Source organism: Tamandua tetradactyla, chromosome 17 (genome assembly GCF_023851605.1).
Source record: "Tamandua tetradactyla isolate mTamTet1 chromosome 17, mTamTet1.pri, whole genome shotgun sequence".
NCBI classification, from domain to species: Eukaryota; Metazoa; Chordata; class Mammalia; order Pilosa; family Myrmecophagidae; genus Tamandua; species Tamandua tetradactyla.
In genome coordinates, this window is record NC_135343.1 from 58,942,974 (window position 1) to 58,959,713 (window position 16,740).

Below are 16,740 nucleotides of genomic sequence, written 5' to 3' on the forward strand. Positions count from 1 at the left end.
TGAGTTGGTAGTGTGCTACCAAAAATATAAATTTTGCACCAAATAAACTTCCTCTGGTCTCACACAGAAGTTGAAGTTTTAAGATACAGTCAATATCAACCTTTACCCTTTAGTCTGATTTACCTTAATCCTACCCAGTTCAGCTTTATTCATATCTCTAATAGATGTCTGATCACTTTTTTCAGTGTTTTTAACAGTTGCTGTACGGGGTAATGCTGACTTTCATAGCTGCAGAACTCTAGCTCTGAGTCTCAGGTGTCACATAAATACTCGAAGTTCCACAGAATGACCAGGTTACACACAAAGAGCCTAGCATATCAGAACTTAGAAACAACTTTTAAAACTCCAGGATCATTGTGACTGCTGTAAGAGCTTACAATCTCGGAACCTTTACAATAGGCCTTCCCCTAATAACTTATGCTCTCAGATTCAATTCTCAGAGTTTGCTCATCATAGCTGGTCCATATCAGTGAGGTGTTATACTATTTGTCTTTTCATTTCTGGCTTATTTCATTCAGCATACTGTCCTCAAGTTTCATTCTTCTAATTGCACGCCTCACAATCCACCATCATTTTTAATGAAACAGAATAGAATATTTAAAAACCCGAAATTGCATCATGGGTAGTAAAGATAAATTTTATCTCATACACTTTTATTGTAAGCTTTTACATTTATGGGTGCCATGTCACAATGTGAAACAGTTCTGTTATTATGGATTACAATAAAAAATTTGACCCGCAGAACCTGTCTGTACCTCCTGACATTCAGTCATCTACCTGGGCAGTGCCTACATGCCCACGTTCTTACCCATAATCAGATTTGCTTTGAGTGGGAAAAAAAAAACTTGTCACATAAAAGCGGGGGCCATAACATTTTCTGCAAAGGGCCAGATAGTCAATATCTTAGAATTTACAGGCCACATGCAGTCTCTGAAACATATTTGTCCTTGTTTTGTTTTTTTGTTTTTATAACCCTTTAAAAATGTAAAAACTGAAAACAGTTAGAGTGCCACCCAAAAACAAGCTGCAGGAGATTTTGTCTGCAGATAGTAGCTTGCAACCCTTGACTTAGAACAAACGTGAAAATGAGCAGATTCTCATTTGTCCGAGGCTTGTGGGAAACCCCGTGCAGTGCCTGCACATACCCTGCCTCCTTTCTTATGGGATGAAGATGTGTGAGAGCAGTCTTAATAGATGCTTCACATGCTCTTATTTCCTTAGACAATGGATAAGCACTGCAATGTATACACTTCTGGAGGTGAAGTCAGGACATTGGCAAATGTCTACAGAATCCCTGAAAATTGCCCAAAGTTAATTTTGAGACCTAAGGAATTTTGATAAATTGATGACATTTTAATTGCTTGTTTTGTTTTGTCTTTGTATCGTTCTGTTTTGTTTTATGTTTAAGCTTAAAGAAACCTTGGATCCAGCTTTAGAGCCCATTCTTTTGAAACAAATTTTCTTCAGTGGTGGACGACTTCTCATCCACCTTGGAGACTCAGACATTGATTACGACAAAAGCTTTAAGTTCTATATGACAACCAAAATGCCAAATCCCCATTATCTGCCGGAGGTATGAGCTGGGGGGTTGGTGTTCCCCACCTCACTGGACTTTTATGGTGGTGTTGGGCCCCTCTAAAGTGTGCCCTGCTCCTTCTTCCTACGCTGCACACTCCCTTCCTCCACCTTCTTCTTCCAGAAGCTTCTCTTTTAAGTTGTGATTCAGATGCCAGCCCCTTCCCCCAGGCTTTGGCACTAGCCCCGTGGCTGAGGCTCAGTCTCCCACTCCCTCCCCAAGCCACTGCTCCATCTCACTTGCTAAGCGACTCTTAGAAATCCAGGCACCACTCCCTTCTAAACTTTCTTCTACCTTCTTCAGCATAGGAGCAAGTTTGCCTCTCTTTTTGTGGCAGGTAAATGATTCAGAGCTTAACTGAGAGTCTCAGGAGATTGGGGTTGCAAATGCCCACAGCTTATAGCCCAAATGAAGAGGTTGTCCTGTTGAAACCCCTGGAACTTGGGCAGCTTTAGAGAATCACAATTCAAATGTCCAATATCTGGATGTAGAGGGCTGGGCCAAAGGGCAACTCGACCCTTATGTAAAGACCTCAAACTATTTGAGGAGAGCTGCATGAACCCCACTTCCATGCTCATGTCCTGGAGCCATGGTAGGATCCAAAGAATACTCACTCTGGTGCTGCGGAGCCCAAGGCAGTTGCAGTAGAAGCGTACACTGCTGGGTTCCTCTCTCCGGGCTTGCACTCCCACAGGACTCGGGGGCTCATGGCACCACTCACTGGCACCCCTTGGGACTGCCCCAGGGCAGGCACACTTGAGCGCGCTCTGAAGGTATTCCCAGGCTAGGTGGCATCCATTCCTCTAAGAGGACCCGTGCAAATAGGCAAGGGCTTTAGGAATCAAACCTGCACTCCTCCACCCATCCAAAAACTCCTTGAACTTACCATTTTGAGTGTTATCATTTGCATTTTAGTTATGAACTTCTCAGAACCGCTTGTCTTCACCAGAGGCACACATTTTGAATGAAATCTACACCCTTCTTGACTAAGATGGGGAAATGCCGTTAAAAGCCCAGCTCATGGTTTTCCTTATCAGCCTTGAGGAGTCCAGTCACACAGCCACCACCAGAGCTCCCTCTCTCGAGGCCATTAGAGAGTTTAGAAAGTGACCAACATGCTAACATGCAATCTTCGATTTCTCACTTCCTTAACTTTTGAGATGGATCATCACATCTGGATCCCAACCTTGCCACTTTTACTAGTTCTGTGACCATGGGTGAGTCACTTCATCTCCTGGTCCTCTAGTCAGTCAACTATAAAGAGGGGAAAAAGCCTACCTCAAGGATTTATTGTGAATATTAAGTTAGATAATTAAGCAAAATGTCTGGCAGGCACTCATATACTTACTCTTATCATATTTATTGTTTTTTTTGCTGTTGACTTATCCAAATTCTGACCTTACAGTAGCAATTTTCATAAAAATATTATGATGAGGAAAAATATGTAAAACTCCTATTATTATCAGTGATAGCTTCTTTTAACAAGTACCCACTTGTACAAGGTACAATAGTTAAATGATGTTTATTATTTCATTTGGTCCTCACAACCACTTTATGAGTTGTTACTGTTGTTATTCCAATTTTTAAATAACCGAGAACGGAAGCTCAGCGCTGATGAATGGCTTGTCCACCGTCAGCAGGTGCAGCTGGAACTTGAACCCAAGCTGATGCTCCTAACCATTCACTGGCTCGCCTTTCCTTAAAACACCTGTAGGGTTTCACAGCTATGGTGTTTGAGGAATGGGTTGCTACTCTTGGTGGCAGGGGAAATCCACAGGGGTGGCCCCATCAGACCAGAGATCTACCTGTCCAGACAATAGTGAGCCACGTTCTGACAAGAATGCACTTCTTGTCTGTCAGTTTGCACTTAAACCTTTTATGGACCCTGTGCTCCCTTCCAGGTGTGCATCAAAGTTACCATCATCAACTTCACAGTGACCAAGTCTGGTCTGGAGGACCAGTTGTTAAGGTAAAAAAAAAAAATTTAATGGTGGAGGAGGGGCAGGAATTTTCCAATATTTTGTTTAGAAATTTAGAAAAAGAAAAGATTTTAATGTATGAAGTACCATGCACTAAACCTTGATCAAAATAATAGTAACATGGCCAAGTTCTTTACCATTTTCAGCACTTCTTGCCCATTGTCTTCTCAAGGAAATCAGGGATATGCCCTTAGTTCTCACTCACCACCTGGGCCAGGCCTGAGGTCCAGCCTTTTCCTCTCCGCCAGTGTTTCCAGCCTGGGGAGAAAACTGGGCTGTCCTTCTCTTGTTTCCCCATATCTATGAATAAAACTCCTTACTCTCAACTATGTTTTCCCCCTCTTGCTTTTCTCCAGATGTTTGCTTAATGTATGTAAGAATAAAACTACATTTGTCTACCTTGATAAAACAAACACCCTCCCTCAGGATGCTCTATGTATGATTAAACCCAATTTCCCCAAAACAGGTTATGAACCTTTGGTATTAGTCATCGGAATTAGCCAAGAGGGTCAAGAGGGAGAAATTTTAAAATATTTGTTAAAATAATAGCACTGATGCTGGTTAAGCCTAATTTTATAGAAGATGTGTCTATGTTTGTGGATGTATATGTACATGGATTTGTCTGCATATTCATTACTTTAAAAAAATATATGTGATCTAGACCCATGTTCAGGAGAAAGACAATCTTTTCTGTTTAAGTCAAGCTCTCCTAACTTACCCTTGTTATCACTGCTGAACTGAAGTCTCACTTTCCTCATTGCTTTTAGGAATCTAGTGTGCCATCTGTTAACTTACTTAACTTCAGCCAAGTTGACTTCTTCCCCATCAAAGGTTTATGGGCAGGTCCTGAGGGCACTTCTGCACGTTTTCCACACTGGGTTTATTCCCCTGAATAATCAGGCCTAGCTGTCCACTGAGCCGTCGGCAGGACAGAGGAGAGGCTCCCTGACGAGGACAGGGACAACACCGAGACTCGGTACTGCATCTCCCTGCTGTTTCTGTTTGACGGTACCAAAGAGGGAGGCTGATGCCCACCGACTAGTGCAAGACTATGCCGCTGCCTCCCCGGGTCATGTATTTTGGGCATTGCCTGCTCTGCAGAGCCTGGGCAGGTAGTTTATACTCCTTGCACTCAGCTGCTCATTGGCAATTTTCTCCAGGATCCTCATGATTTTAGACAATGCGGTACCCCTCCCCACCCACCCCCAGAAGCTGTCAACAACTCTTCAGGCCATCCCACACAGCCCACCTCCTTCTGATCTCCTCTCTTCTCCAAGAAACACTAATTTATCCTCACAGACTGTCTATTCCCACAGGCAAAAGGTCACACCTTTTTTATTCTCACCTAATTTATGTTTCTCCCGTGATGTTTCCTAAGTTCACCTTTATCTTTTGAATTCTTTAAATCCCTTTCTTCTGAATCTGAGGTGATGATTTCTTTTATTCTCCACATACTAATTGTTAAAGCTTCTGAACTGAGTATGTATACAATGAATCAACAGTGGGGGCCCATCATAGTGCGTAGTGACACGGGCCGTGGCACCTTCAGACCCAAGAGCTGCCTCTCATACCATGGGGCTGCGGGCAGTGACCCCTGAGCATCTGTTCTTGTATCTGCAAGCTGGGAGTGCTATCCATGTGCACCCCTCACAGGAGCATTCAGAGGACATACCTGCAACATGTAACAGGAGGCCCTAGCTCAAAGTGAACTTAATAAAGATTAGCTCCTGCAAACAGAGGGCTGGGGGCAAATTAGGAACCAAATGAATAAGTGACAGGAGACATCAGTTCACATGTATAGACAGGGGTAAACCCAGAAATAAGGCTCCTTTTTCAAGTGCATCAAGAATCACTTCATGGAGCTGGTAGGAACATTAGAGACAGATATGGAATGACTACAGAAATCAAGCATTAGGCAGGTTTTCATAAGAGAAGATGAACAGAAGTTATGAGAACTGAGATACAACATAAAGAGATAAAACTGATAAGTAGTTCAGCCAAAATCCACTGTGTACACCCACCAAAGAGGAGCCTTGCACCTTCGGATTCTGCTAGTAGCATTGATTCTAAGCTAAATAGTAATAGAAATAAAAACAATTAGAAATGGGGAAATAAATGTAGAAGCCACTTTAGGGTGCTAACAAAGACGTAACTGATCTCTTGAAACTTTGGTTCCAGCGATGTGGTACGACTTGAAAAACCTGAGTTGGAAGAACAAAGAATCAAGCTCATTGTGAGGATCAATACTGATAAAAACCAGTTGAAAACTATTGAAGAGAAGATCCTAAAGATGCTCTTTACCTCTGAAGGAAATATTCTGGACAATGAAGAACTTATTGAGACACTCCAGGATTCAAAGGCAAGAAAAATACTCTTACTGTTTATGGGAAGTGCGTTGTTTTAGAAGTCACAGCTGTGGGCGTGGAGAGCCCTGCAGAGGCCTTTAAAGGAAGAATGGGAGCCGCGATAGGCATGTCCAAGAATATCCCTCTCAGTAGAGTCCCTCACTGGCCAAAGGAAGGGTGGAGAAACTGTAGACAACTGATCCTCTAGCCTTGTCTGCCTTCATTTTAACAAAGCATGTAGTGAAAAGAACTGGACATAGTAAGTAAGGACAATTTTATTATCATCCCCTCCAGGAAGCCTCCCTAGGATTTCCAATTGTCATTAATCTCCACTTGCTTGGAGTTTCTGTAGCACTTTATCTGAACCTCTATTCCAACATTTGTGACCATTCGTCTTATGCCATGCTTATCCAATTACATGTCCCATCTCTTCTAATAGGTTAAGTTCTATGCAATTGGAATCTGAATACTTCATCTTGATATTTTTTTCCTCCAAGGTCTAAACACAGTCCCTTGTGCATAATTGATGTTGACCGAATGAATGAACATCCCCTAGAAAGGTGAATTTTTATATTGAAAGTATAACCCTGCAATGAATTATTTATCCAATTCAAATCATGATTTTAAACAGGTGTACCAGGAACACAGCCTATAAAACACTTTTACACATTCATGAGAAACAGAAGATAATTTTCTAAAAAAATCCCTTTTTCTTTACCAGACAAGGCCCATGTAAGGTGATGTTCTTTGCCTTTCATCGATATTAAAAAGGATTTCTTGCTTTTCTTGAGATCTTGATGTTTAATCAGTGTGCCTGTTTGAATCTGTGGTGGAACCCAGAAAAGCCATGTCCTTTATTCCTCATTCAATATTGCTGGGTGGGAGCATTTTGATTGTTCCCATGGAGATGTGACCCACCCAATTGTGGGTGGTAACTTTTGATAAGATGATTTCCGTGGAGGTGTGCCTCCACCCACTGAAGGTAAAGTTGCTTACTGGAATCCTTTAAAAAGGAAACATTTTGGAGACAGTCCCTTTTTTGTAGAGCCATAAGAAAGCCAGCAGACACCACCATGGTCACCACATGCCTTTCCAGCTGAGAGAGAAACATTGAACATCATTGGCCTTCTTGAACCAAGTCATCTTTCCCTGGATGCCTTAAATTGGACATCTCTATAGACTTGTTTAATTGGACATTTTCTTAGCCTTAGAACTGTAAACTAGCAACTTATTAAATTTCCCTTTTTGAAAGCCATTCCGTTTCTGGTATATCGCATTCTGGCAGCTAGCAAACTGGAACAATCAGTAATAAACAAATAATTCCAAGTCTCTCATTTCCTTCTTTCTTTTTTTGTTTCTTTGTTCATCTTCTTTTTGTCTGTCATCATTCATTCTTCCTTGGGTTTTTAATTTCTGGCACTTAGTTGTTAATCCATTTATATTTGTTTTCTGAACAAGTTTTACATGCCAACTGTTTGAGGAATGAAATAGTTTTACAAGACTTGTAATTAAAAAGCAGCAGTCCCTGCCTTCTACCCCGTACCCCCATGATTCCTCCATAAAGGCAATTACTTTCATCTCTTTTGGCTGATTATTTTGTTTTTTACACTCTTCTCCACGTAATAAATTCATGTTACTACTTCTTGAATTTTTCATTTAATTCATTAACTTGTCCATTCACGTGATCAAATATGGAATCTTTAGTTCTCTTTCCTCTCCCACCTACAACACACACACATACACACACACACACATACCCTTCCTACCCCCAGCCTCCTACTATGGTTAGATCCTGATTAGAGCTAAATATTCAATATTTACATTATGGTCACACACATAAAATTTATTTTCAGGTGAGCCATATATTATAGTATGGCTACTTTTCTTTTTTCTGCATAACTCTTTGTTTTCCCTGGAGTTAATCATAATCTTGTCCTTATGTTTTCCATATGTTTATCACTAATTCAACTAACTCACCTTTTGAGATTTTTAAATGCCTAAGCCTTTTCACCCTTTTCCCATCTGGTGCCTGGTACCTGGAGTCCTCTTGGGATCTCTTCACCATTGCCCTGGTTGACCCTGCCACCTCTCCTCTAAGTGGGACTCCCTGTTTCCAGTATCCCATGCCTTCCTCTTTCTTAGTTTACTCCCTTCATTTGGTAAAGCACAATCCTCAGGAGCTTCTAGAGACAGGAGACTTTAGAAATGGTTTTGAGATACTGCATATTTGGACATGGCTCAGTTCCACCCTCATACTTGATGGTTTTCCTGGGCATCAAACTCTAGGCTCTACATGATTTTCCTTCAAGAGAAAATGAACCTAAGTACCACCTTCTAGCGTCCACAGTTAATTTGTTGCTAATAAGTGGAAACATTAATCAGAATGATTTTTTTATATGTAGACTAGCTCTTTCTCTCAAGAAGTTTGTAGAATTTTTCTTGGTGTTCTGAACTTTCACCATATGTGTCCTGATGTGCATATTTTCACTTATATTGCTGGGAAATTTCAATCTGATAATTTTCTCCTACTTTTTCTGTTAATTTCTGGGAAAGTTACTGTACTGTAATGATAACCCTTCTATTGATTTTTTCATTTCTGTTCTCATTAATTTCCAAATTTTCTTCTTCTCTTTATGTGCCTTTAAAAAAAACATATTCTTGTTATATGGTTCTCTCTGAAGATATTAATAATTTGCTGTTTTGTTTCATTTTTCTTTGTCTTTCTTGTGTTTTAAGTCTTCATTTCCCTTCGGAGTCTCTGCTCCCTTTTTGCCCATTTTGGCCTCTTATTTGATTTGGATGATTTTCTCAGTATCTTGGCTTTCAGCTCATATTTTAAGAGTGGGGGTTGTAACCCTGACTGGAACCCAAACTGTGAGACTGTGAATTCCAGTGTAGGTTGATCTGATAAGGGTTCTTAGATGGCGTCTTACTTTGCCAGGGCAGCTATAATAAAATACCACAACTGGTGGGCTTATACAGGAATTCACTGTCTCACAGTTTGGAGACTGGTAGTCCAAAACCAAGGTAGCAGCAGCAGTGCCTTTTCCAAAGTCTGCAACACCTGGTGGCTGCTTGCTGGCCAGCAGTCTCTGCCTCCTTCACAGGGTAATCTGTCCCCATCTCCCCCTGTGGCTTATGTTTCCATGACCAGCTTTCCTTTGTCTAAGGACTCCAGTCATAGTGGATTAAAGCACCCTGACCTAATTTGGCTTCGTCCAATTAGGATCTTCGAAGATTAGAATTTGAAGGTTTAGAACTTGAAGATCCATTAACATATGCCCGGGGACTAGGATGTGGACATAGCTTAGGGGGGGATCTGACTCATACCACAGATGGAATATGTCCAGTGTCAGTATGATTAGGATTTTCCTGTTGGGCTGATCATGCTAACAGCTGTGTTCCCTAACCTCAGCCATTATGCGCGAAGACCTGCCTAAAACAGGGGCCAAGATAAAAAGGAAGATGGGGTTTCAACATCTGCTGTGCATGCAATCACTTCGTCTCTGTTTTCAGCGTGTTACCCTGCCCACAAATGTGCCTTCTTTTTTTTCTACCCAGGAACCCTCTCTTTTACTTTCTCCAGAAAGTAAACATCTATTTTTCTGCCAGCATGAAGAAAAGACAATTCCCTGGCTGGGTAGTATTGGGGGATAGCCTGAGAGGTTTTTCCATTAATTCTTATTTTAGTCCCCGACCACTTCCAGAGACACTTGTTGCTATCACTCCTAAGCTTTGGAGGGGGACTTTATTTTATCAGTTGAGTGGGTTCTTGAGTTTCCCCTCTGCCAACTTAGGAATCCATTTTCCCACGTCCACTAAGTCATTACCATTCTTTTGTCTGCGTTCCAGCTCCCCAAATTTTATTGATATCTCCTCTCCCATCCCCCATCTTGGTGGGTTTATACTGTTTTGTTTTTTCTTCTTTTTTTGGCATAAGCAGGCTCCAGGAATCGAACCCAGGTCTCCAGCATGGCAGGCAAGAATTCTACCACTGAGCCACCACTGTACCGCCCTATACTGTTTTTTAAAACCTCTTTACTATGATTTTATTGTGGTTTATGTAGGAAGTAAAGGTAGGTAACGTGTTCTGACCACTATCATTATTTGGAAATTGGTTTCCTTATTCATTTGTGAGGACTTGCCTTGGAAACATCCTTTCTGTAGAACTCTAACTGATTTATCCTAGGCTGCATTTCATTCCTCTAGTTTATATTCCCCTCAGATCCTAAGGCCTTCATATAAACATGTGTCTTACATTCCCTAACCATTGCTGAAGCCTTAAGTCTCTACGGCATAATGACTACCAGTAGTTGGCAATCTCAAGTGAGGTATAGAGTTTTCTCATAGTCTCTGAAAAATAAGTAAAAAAAAAAAAAAAGGTCCATTTTCCATTCTCTTTATCCCTGGGTTCCTTATTGTCAGGGCCTTGTGCTCCCTAGGGAATAAAGAATTGTTTTACAGCAGGTCTCCATGGCCCAATTGCCTTCATATGTGGGCTAGGGTGGACAGTCTAGACTTGCCTTCCTCAATAAAGTCAGTAGCCACACGTGGCTGTGGAGTATTTGAAATGTGGTTTGTCTGAATGTGTTGTTAGTGTAAAATACAGTCCAAATTTCAAAGACTTGATCCATAAAAAGAAGAATGTAAAATATTCAATAATTATAAATCATTTATGTGTTGATGTGCTAATATTGGGGTTATATTATTATATTAGGTTAAATAAAGTATATTGCTGTAGTTGATTTCACCTGTTGCATTTTATTTTTAATAAATTTAGAAAATTTTAAATTACGTATGTGGTTCACATTATATTTCTCCTGGACAGTGCTGATCTAGACAGAAACCCAATGTTCCCCTTTAACTCTCCCTTTGATAGAGCAAAAATTGATCTGCTGATTCCCACAGTGAATTTTCACGGTTCTCCCTTAGACCTTTGACTTTCTAGAAGCAAAGGCTCCCTCAATCTAGGGATATCAACAACTGAAGAAAGTATTGCAGGGGGCAATGGGATAAGCATGTTCAGACAGCAATAGAAAAAGAGACTGGGAAAAACAAAGAAGGGAGTCTTGAGAAAAAAAAGAAACAATTAGCCAAATGGCTCTCTAGAGCCACAGGCCAAAATACAGAAAGCCAAAAGAAAATCAAAAGGCCTTGAAAATTTCTCCAACTTGCTAAAGTTTATAACTCCTCATAAACAACAGCTCCTACACCCAAGTTTTCTTATGTCTGTATGTGGAAATACTAGGGAAGAGAGGAAAAGAATGCTAGTTGTCCTTGTGATTCCAGGGTGGGATGTGGTAGTAGCATTCCTTCCCGTCTCTTTCTATCACCCTCTTTTGGTCAGTTTCATGGGTGTCCTTCTCCCTCCATACCTTCTCTTATCACCTATACCCTGGATCACTTTAAGACTGACCATGAAGAAATCCAGGTGCAATCAGCGGTACTGTGTTAGTGCATCCATTCAGAAGTAGCTCATATTTGAGTCTCAGAAAAGTACTGCTCCAGGCTTTCAGGGCTACTTATACTGCCCATTTCCCTGTGCCCACTGATAGCTCCAGGAGGAAAGAAGGTCTGTCGGAAGATGCTCACCGGGCCTGAGATTCAGTCATCCGCTCTGGGCCCTCCCCTGCCCCCCTTATTATAATCACTCATTCACTGTATTCTAATTTCTTTCCTGTGCCTAACTGGATACATCCCAGAAATCCCACTGTTTTTCTGAAACAAATCCTGCGGAACTTATTCTTACCCGATGTTTATTTAGATCACTTCTGGTGCCATCAAAACCAGGCTGAAGGAAGCTGAGTCCACTGAGCAGATGATAAACACTGCCCGGGAGAAGTACCGCCCAGTGGCCACGCGGGGCTCCGTCATGTACTTTGTGGTGGCAAGCCTCTCAGAAATAGATCCCATGTATCAGTATTCCCTGAAATATTTTAAACAGGTAGGTTTGCTCTGGTTCTCCTTGTTCTTTTTGTTAGTAAAATGTATCTATTTGGCTTCCCTTTAGCATCTGTTGAGGGCCTTATGGACTCTGACAAGACACGAGTCGAGTTAGTGGGTAAAATCCTCCAGTTGAGGTGATTTAAGAGAATGTCCCCTAAAGATTTGAGTGCCCTGTGTGCACAGAACACTCTTTAGGGGAAGGAAAGAAAGCGTCTTACAAGTTTCATTGTGTCCTGGCTTTTTCTACTAACTCACTTGCTTATTTTTCTCCTTCCGGCTTTCCTTGTTCTTTGAAGAGTCACAGCTCTGTGCTATTTTTTTATAATTTCTCTACAGCACTCTGGCTTCCTCCCCACCATTAGTGTTTTCTGTGTTGTATCTCAAGTCTCTGACAGCTCCAACCCTAACTGCATTAGTTTCTTTTTTTTTTTCCCCAAAACTTTTTATACAGCAAGCTATCCTCCCCGCCCCTGGGTTTTATTTCAAGGAATCCCAAATGCTCTAGTCTTTCCTTATTTATTTCTTTCCCACTCTCAGCATATGACTAGGGGCTTTCTTTCATACTTCTGGTCTCTCGACTGCATTTCCAATTCACAAGTGAATTTCATCGGATCTCTCACAAGTAGAATCTATTTCACCCTTTTCTAGCAGCACTCCATCATATCTCCCAAAAGCAAATTCAATGCCAAAAGTTTTGGCAAGCAATGTCAGTTTTACTGAAGATCTCGAGGGGAGATAGTTTGCTTTACTCATTGCACAGCACACCTGACCAGTAGCCCCTCTTGCCCCCAGAGTCTCTCTCAGCTACCAGTGGCCTCTTCCTCAAAACCCACCCCACACCCACCCTTCTAACTCCATTTCCCCACCACCCACCTCTTACTCCCTCTTGTCCATCTTGGTCCCCTATTCTATGCAGGGTTGTTTAACCCGGGTTCACATCTCCATTGTCCAGGCTCACACCCATAATACAACTCAGCAAACGGTGGCCCTTCCATAGGTGCCCCTCACCGAAGAAAACCACATTTCAGTTTGGGATGATAGTAGGTTATTCACCTCTTTCCTGTTGCTGACTGACTAAATTAGGCAAGAAGCAGCAGGATTTTTTTTTCTCCACCAAGAATGAATTAAATCAGAAACAGTGATAGAGCCCTCTTTCACACAGTTGTTCAATACAACAATTGAAACTTCTGCAAAGACTGACGACCTCCATCATCGCCTGGAAATACTGCTGGAACAAACTCTTCTTACTGCTTATGTGAATGTTTCAAGAGGACTTTTTGAACAACATAAACTCATCTACAGTTTCATGCTCTGTGTTGAGATCATGCGTCAACAAGGAGATCTAACTGACACCGAGTGGAACTTTTTTCTCCGAGGTTCTGCAGGGTTAGAAAAGGTATGTGTTTCCCACTTAGATGGTGAGTGTTATTCTGGATAGAGGCCACAACACCTACCAAAGTCCTTAGTGACTCTGCTGGCTGAAGTTCTGCATTTGGGCATGCAGTCCAGTGGAGAGGAAGCTGGAAGTAGCCCATATTATATTCAGCTCTGCCTCCAGGTAGCTGGGTAACTTTGTGACATTTAATCTCTTCATGCATCAGTTCGCCCAGTCACCCACAGAGAAAGCCACAATCAACCTTGCTTGCAGTTCTGTCTCAGCCCCACCCTAAACCCCTTAGCTCTGCCATAACAGTCTTGAGTCTTGACGTTGACTTCTGCAAACCTGACAACTGCACCTGACATCACTGTAGGTTGGCCTTGACACCTTTATTTGACTCCCAGTAAACAAAATCCAACAACATTTATAAAAAATTATACCCATTAACCTAGTGAGATTTACACCAGGAATGCAAGGGAGGTTTAGCATACCAAAATCAATCAATGTCATACACTACGTTAATAGAATTAAAAAGCATATGATTATCTCAATTGATGCAGAGGAAGAATTTGACAAAATTTATCATGCTTTCATAATAAAAATACTCAGCAAACTAGGAATAGATGAGAACTTCATCAACATGATATAGGGTATTTAGGAAAAATCCACAGCTAACATCATACTCATTGGTGAAAGCTTGAAAGGTTTCCCCCTAAGATGAGGAACCAGGCAAGGATGTCCACTTTCACCATCTCTATATTCAGCACTGTACTGGAGGTTCTAGCTAGAGCAATTAGGCAAGAAACAAAATAAAAGGCCTACAGACTGGAAAGGAAGAAGTAAAATTATCTCTTTTCACATATGGCATGATCTTGCATATAGAAAATCCTAGGAAATCTATTACAATACTATTAGAAGGGTATGATATCTTGTTGGTTTGTCCAGCGTAGTGTGATGCCCCAATATATCCCAGAGTAACTTGGGCAGTGAATAAAGAAGTATTTGCAAAGTATCCTTGGGGGACTGATGAGAAAGGAGGAAATATTCAACTTCCCCAATGGGGAATTCTTGATAGTCTTGCAAGCAGTGGGGACAACCAAATCAATAGACTGGGCCCTTGATCTTGGGGTTTGCCCTTATGAAACTTATTCCTGCAAAGGATAAACTAAACTTACTTATAATTATTCCTAAGAGTAACTGTAATTATAATTATTTTATATAAAAAATTGTTATTGTTCCTAAGAGTAATTCTCCCAGAGAATCTCTTTTGTTGCTCAGATGTGGCCTCTATCTCTAAGCCAGATCATCAGATGAACTCACTGCCCTCTCTCCTATGTGGTACATGACTCCCAGGGGTGAAAATCTCCCTGATAATGTGAGGCAGAACCCCCCAGATGAGCCGGGAGCTGGCAACATGGGGTTGAGAAAGTCTTCTTGACCAAAAGGGGGAAGAGAGAAATGAGACAAAAGAAAGTTTGAGTGGCTGAGAGATTTCAAACAGAGTCAAGAGGTTATTCTGGAGGTTATTCTTGTGCATTATATAGATATCCCTTTTTAGTTTATGGTGTATTGGAGTGGCTGGAGGGAAGTACCTGAAACTATAGACCTGTGTTCCGGTAGCCTTGATTCTTGAAGACGATTGTATAATGATATAGCTTTTACAATATGACTGTGTGATTGTGAAAACCTTGTGTCTGATGTTCCTTTTACCCAGGGTATGGACATATCAATAAAAAAAATGGATAAAAAATAAATAAATAATAGGGGAGATAAGAGGTAAAATAAATTGGGTAGATTGAAATATAGTAGTCAATGAGTGGGAGTGTAACAGTATGCATGAGTTTTTTCTTTTTTCTTTTTATTTCTTTTTCTGTAGTGATGCAAATGTTCTAAAAAATGATCATGGTAATTAATACACAACTATTTGATGATATTGTGAGCCGTTGATTATACACCATCTATGGGCTGTATGTGTGTCAAGATTTGTCAATAAAAATATTTTTAAAAATAAAAATAAAAAAAATTTAAAACAGATGGCAGTACTCCCCAAATTGATCTATGGAACCTCTATTAGAATCCCAGAAGACTTCTTTGTAGAAATTGACAAGCATATTCTAAAATTAGTATGGAATCAAAAGAAACCCAGAATAGCTGAAATAACTTGAAAAAGAACAAAGATGAAGGGCTTACATGTCCTGATTTCTTATAGAAAGAATGCTAATTAAGACAGTTGGTACTGGCATAAGAATAAACATATGAGATCCGTGAAATAGAGTTGGGAGTCCAGAAATAAAATTATATATCTAGAGTCAACTTATTCTTGACAAGAGTGTCAAGACAATTCAATTGGGTAAAGAATATCTTTTCTATAGGTGGTGCTGGGACAACAGAATATCCACATGCAAATGAATGCAGTTAGACACATATACCTCACATGTACAAAAATTAATTCAGAATGGATCAAAGATCTAAATGTAAGAGATAGACTATACAACTTTTGAAAAGTTTTGAAAGAAAACATAGGGGTAGATCTTCATGACCTCATATTTGGACCATGGATACTTAGGTATGACAACAAAAACATGAGTAACAAAAGAAAACATATGAAAAGGACTTCATCAAAATTAAATGCAGCGCAGTCCAGGGGTCAGACCTGAAATGCCGGAGACCCAGGTTTGTTTCCTGGAGCCTGCACTGGCCAAAAAAAACTAAATGCATTTGTGCTTCAAAGAACACTATTAGAAAAATGAAAAGACAAACCACAGAATGGGGAGAAAATATTTGCAAATCATATTTATGATAAAAGACTTAGATCCAGAATATATAAAGAACTCTTACAACTCCAAAATAAAAAACAACTCATTTTAAAAATGGACAAAGGACTTAAACAGAAAGATACACAAATGGCCAATGAGCATGTGAAAAGATACTTACCATCAATAGTCATTAGATGCTTATTAAAATCAAAATCACAATGAGAAACAACCTCACACCCACTACGATGACTCAATTCATAAAGACAGATGACAAGGGCTGGTGAGAATGTGGAGATGTTGGAACCCTCATACCCTATTGGTTGAAATGCAAAATGGTGCAACCACATTGCAAGACAGTCTGACAATTCCTCATACGGTTAAACATAGAGTTGCCATATGACTCAGCAGTTCTACTTCTTGATATATATCCTAGAAAAATGAAGACACATGTCCATGCAAAAATTTGGACATGAATGTTTATAGCAACATTATTCATAATAACCAAAAAGTGGAAACAACCCAAATTTCCATCAACTGATGAATGGAGGTATATCAATAACAATGGAATATTATTCAGTCATAAAGGACTGAAGTTCTTTTATGAAGACTGATAACATGCCACGATATGGATAAACCTTGAAAACATTAAGCTGAGTGAAAGGAGACATCCATGAAAAACACGCATATGATTCCATTTATGTTAAACATCCAATATAGAAATCTATGGTGACAGAATGTAAATTAGTGTTTGCTTGAGGGG

General features: G+C 40.4%; 1 protein-coding gene and 1 long non-coding RNA gene across 4 annotated transcripts in view; one reads left to right on the forward strand and one right to left on the reverse strand.

Annotated features, from left to right (window-relative positions):
• Positions 1-16,740, forward strand: part of DNAH6 (dynein axonemal heavy chain 6) — a 295,021-nt gene that overhangs the window by 205,567 nt on the left and 72,714 nt on the right. The window contains exons 57-61 of the mRNA XM_077134752.1: positions 1,409-1,573; positions 3,478-3,545; positions 5,734-5,914; positions 11,665-11,844; positions 13,009-13,242. Coding sequence (XP_076990867.1) covers positions 1,409-1,573; positions 3,478-3,545; positions 5,734-5,914; positions 11,665-11,844; positions 13,009-13,242 — 828 coding nt within the window. The remainder of the gene's footprint in view (positions 1-1,408; positions 1,574-3,477; positions 3,546-5,733; positions 5,915-11,664; positions 11,845-13,008; positions 13,243-16,740) is intronic.
• LOC143661261 (uncharacterized) overlaps positions 1-16,740 on the reverse strand; it is a 201,515-nt gene that overhangs the window by 103,422 nt on the left and 81,353 nt on the right. Inside the window, exon 4 of one of the 3 annotated variants that reach the window (XR_013164474.1) lies at positions 11,655-11,826. The exons of the other annotated variants lie outside the window; for them this stretch is intronic. This is a non-coding gene — a long non-coding RNA (uncharacterized LOC143661261). Of the gene's footprint in view, positions 1-11,654; positions 11,827-16,740 lie in introns of those variants that run through there. 3 annotated transcript variants of the gene reach the window in all.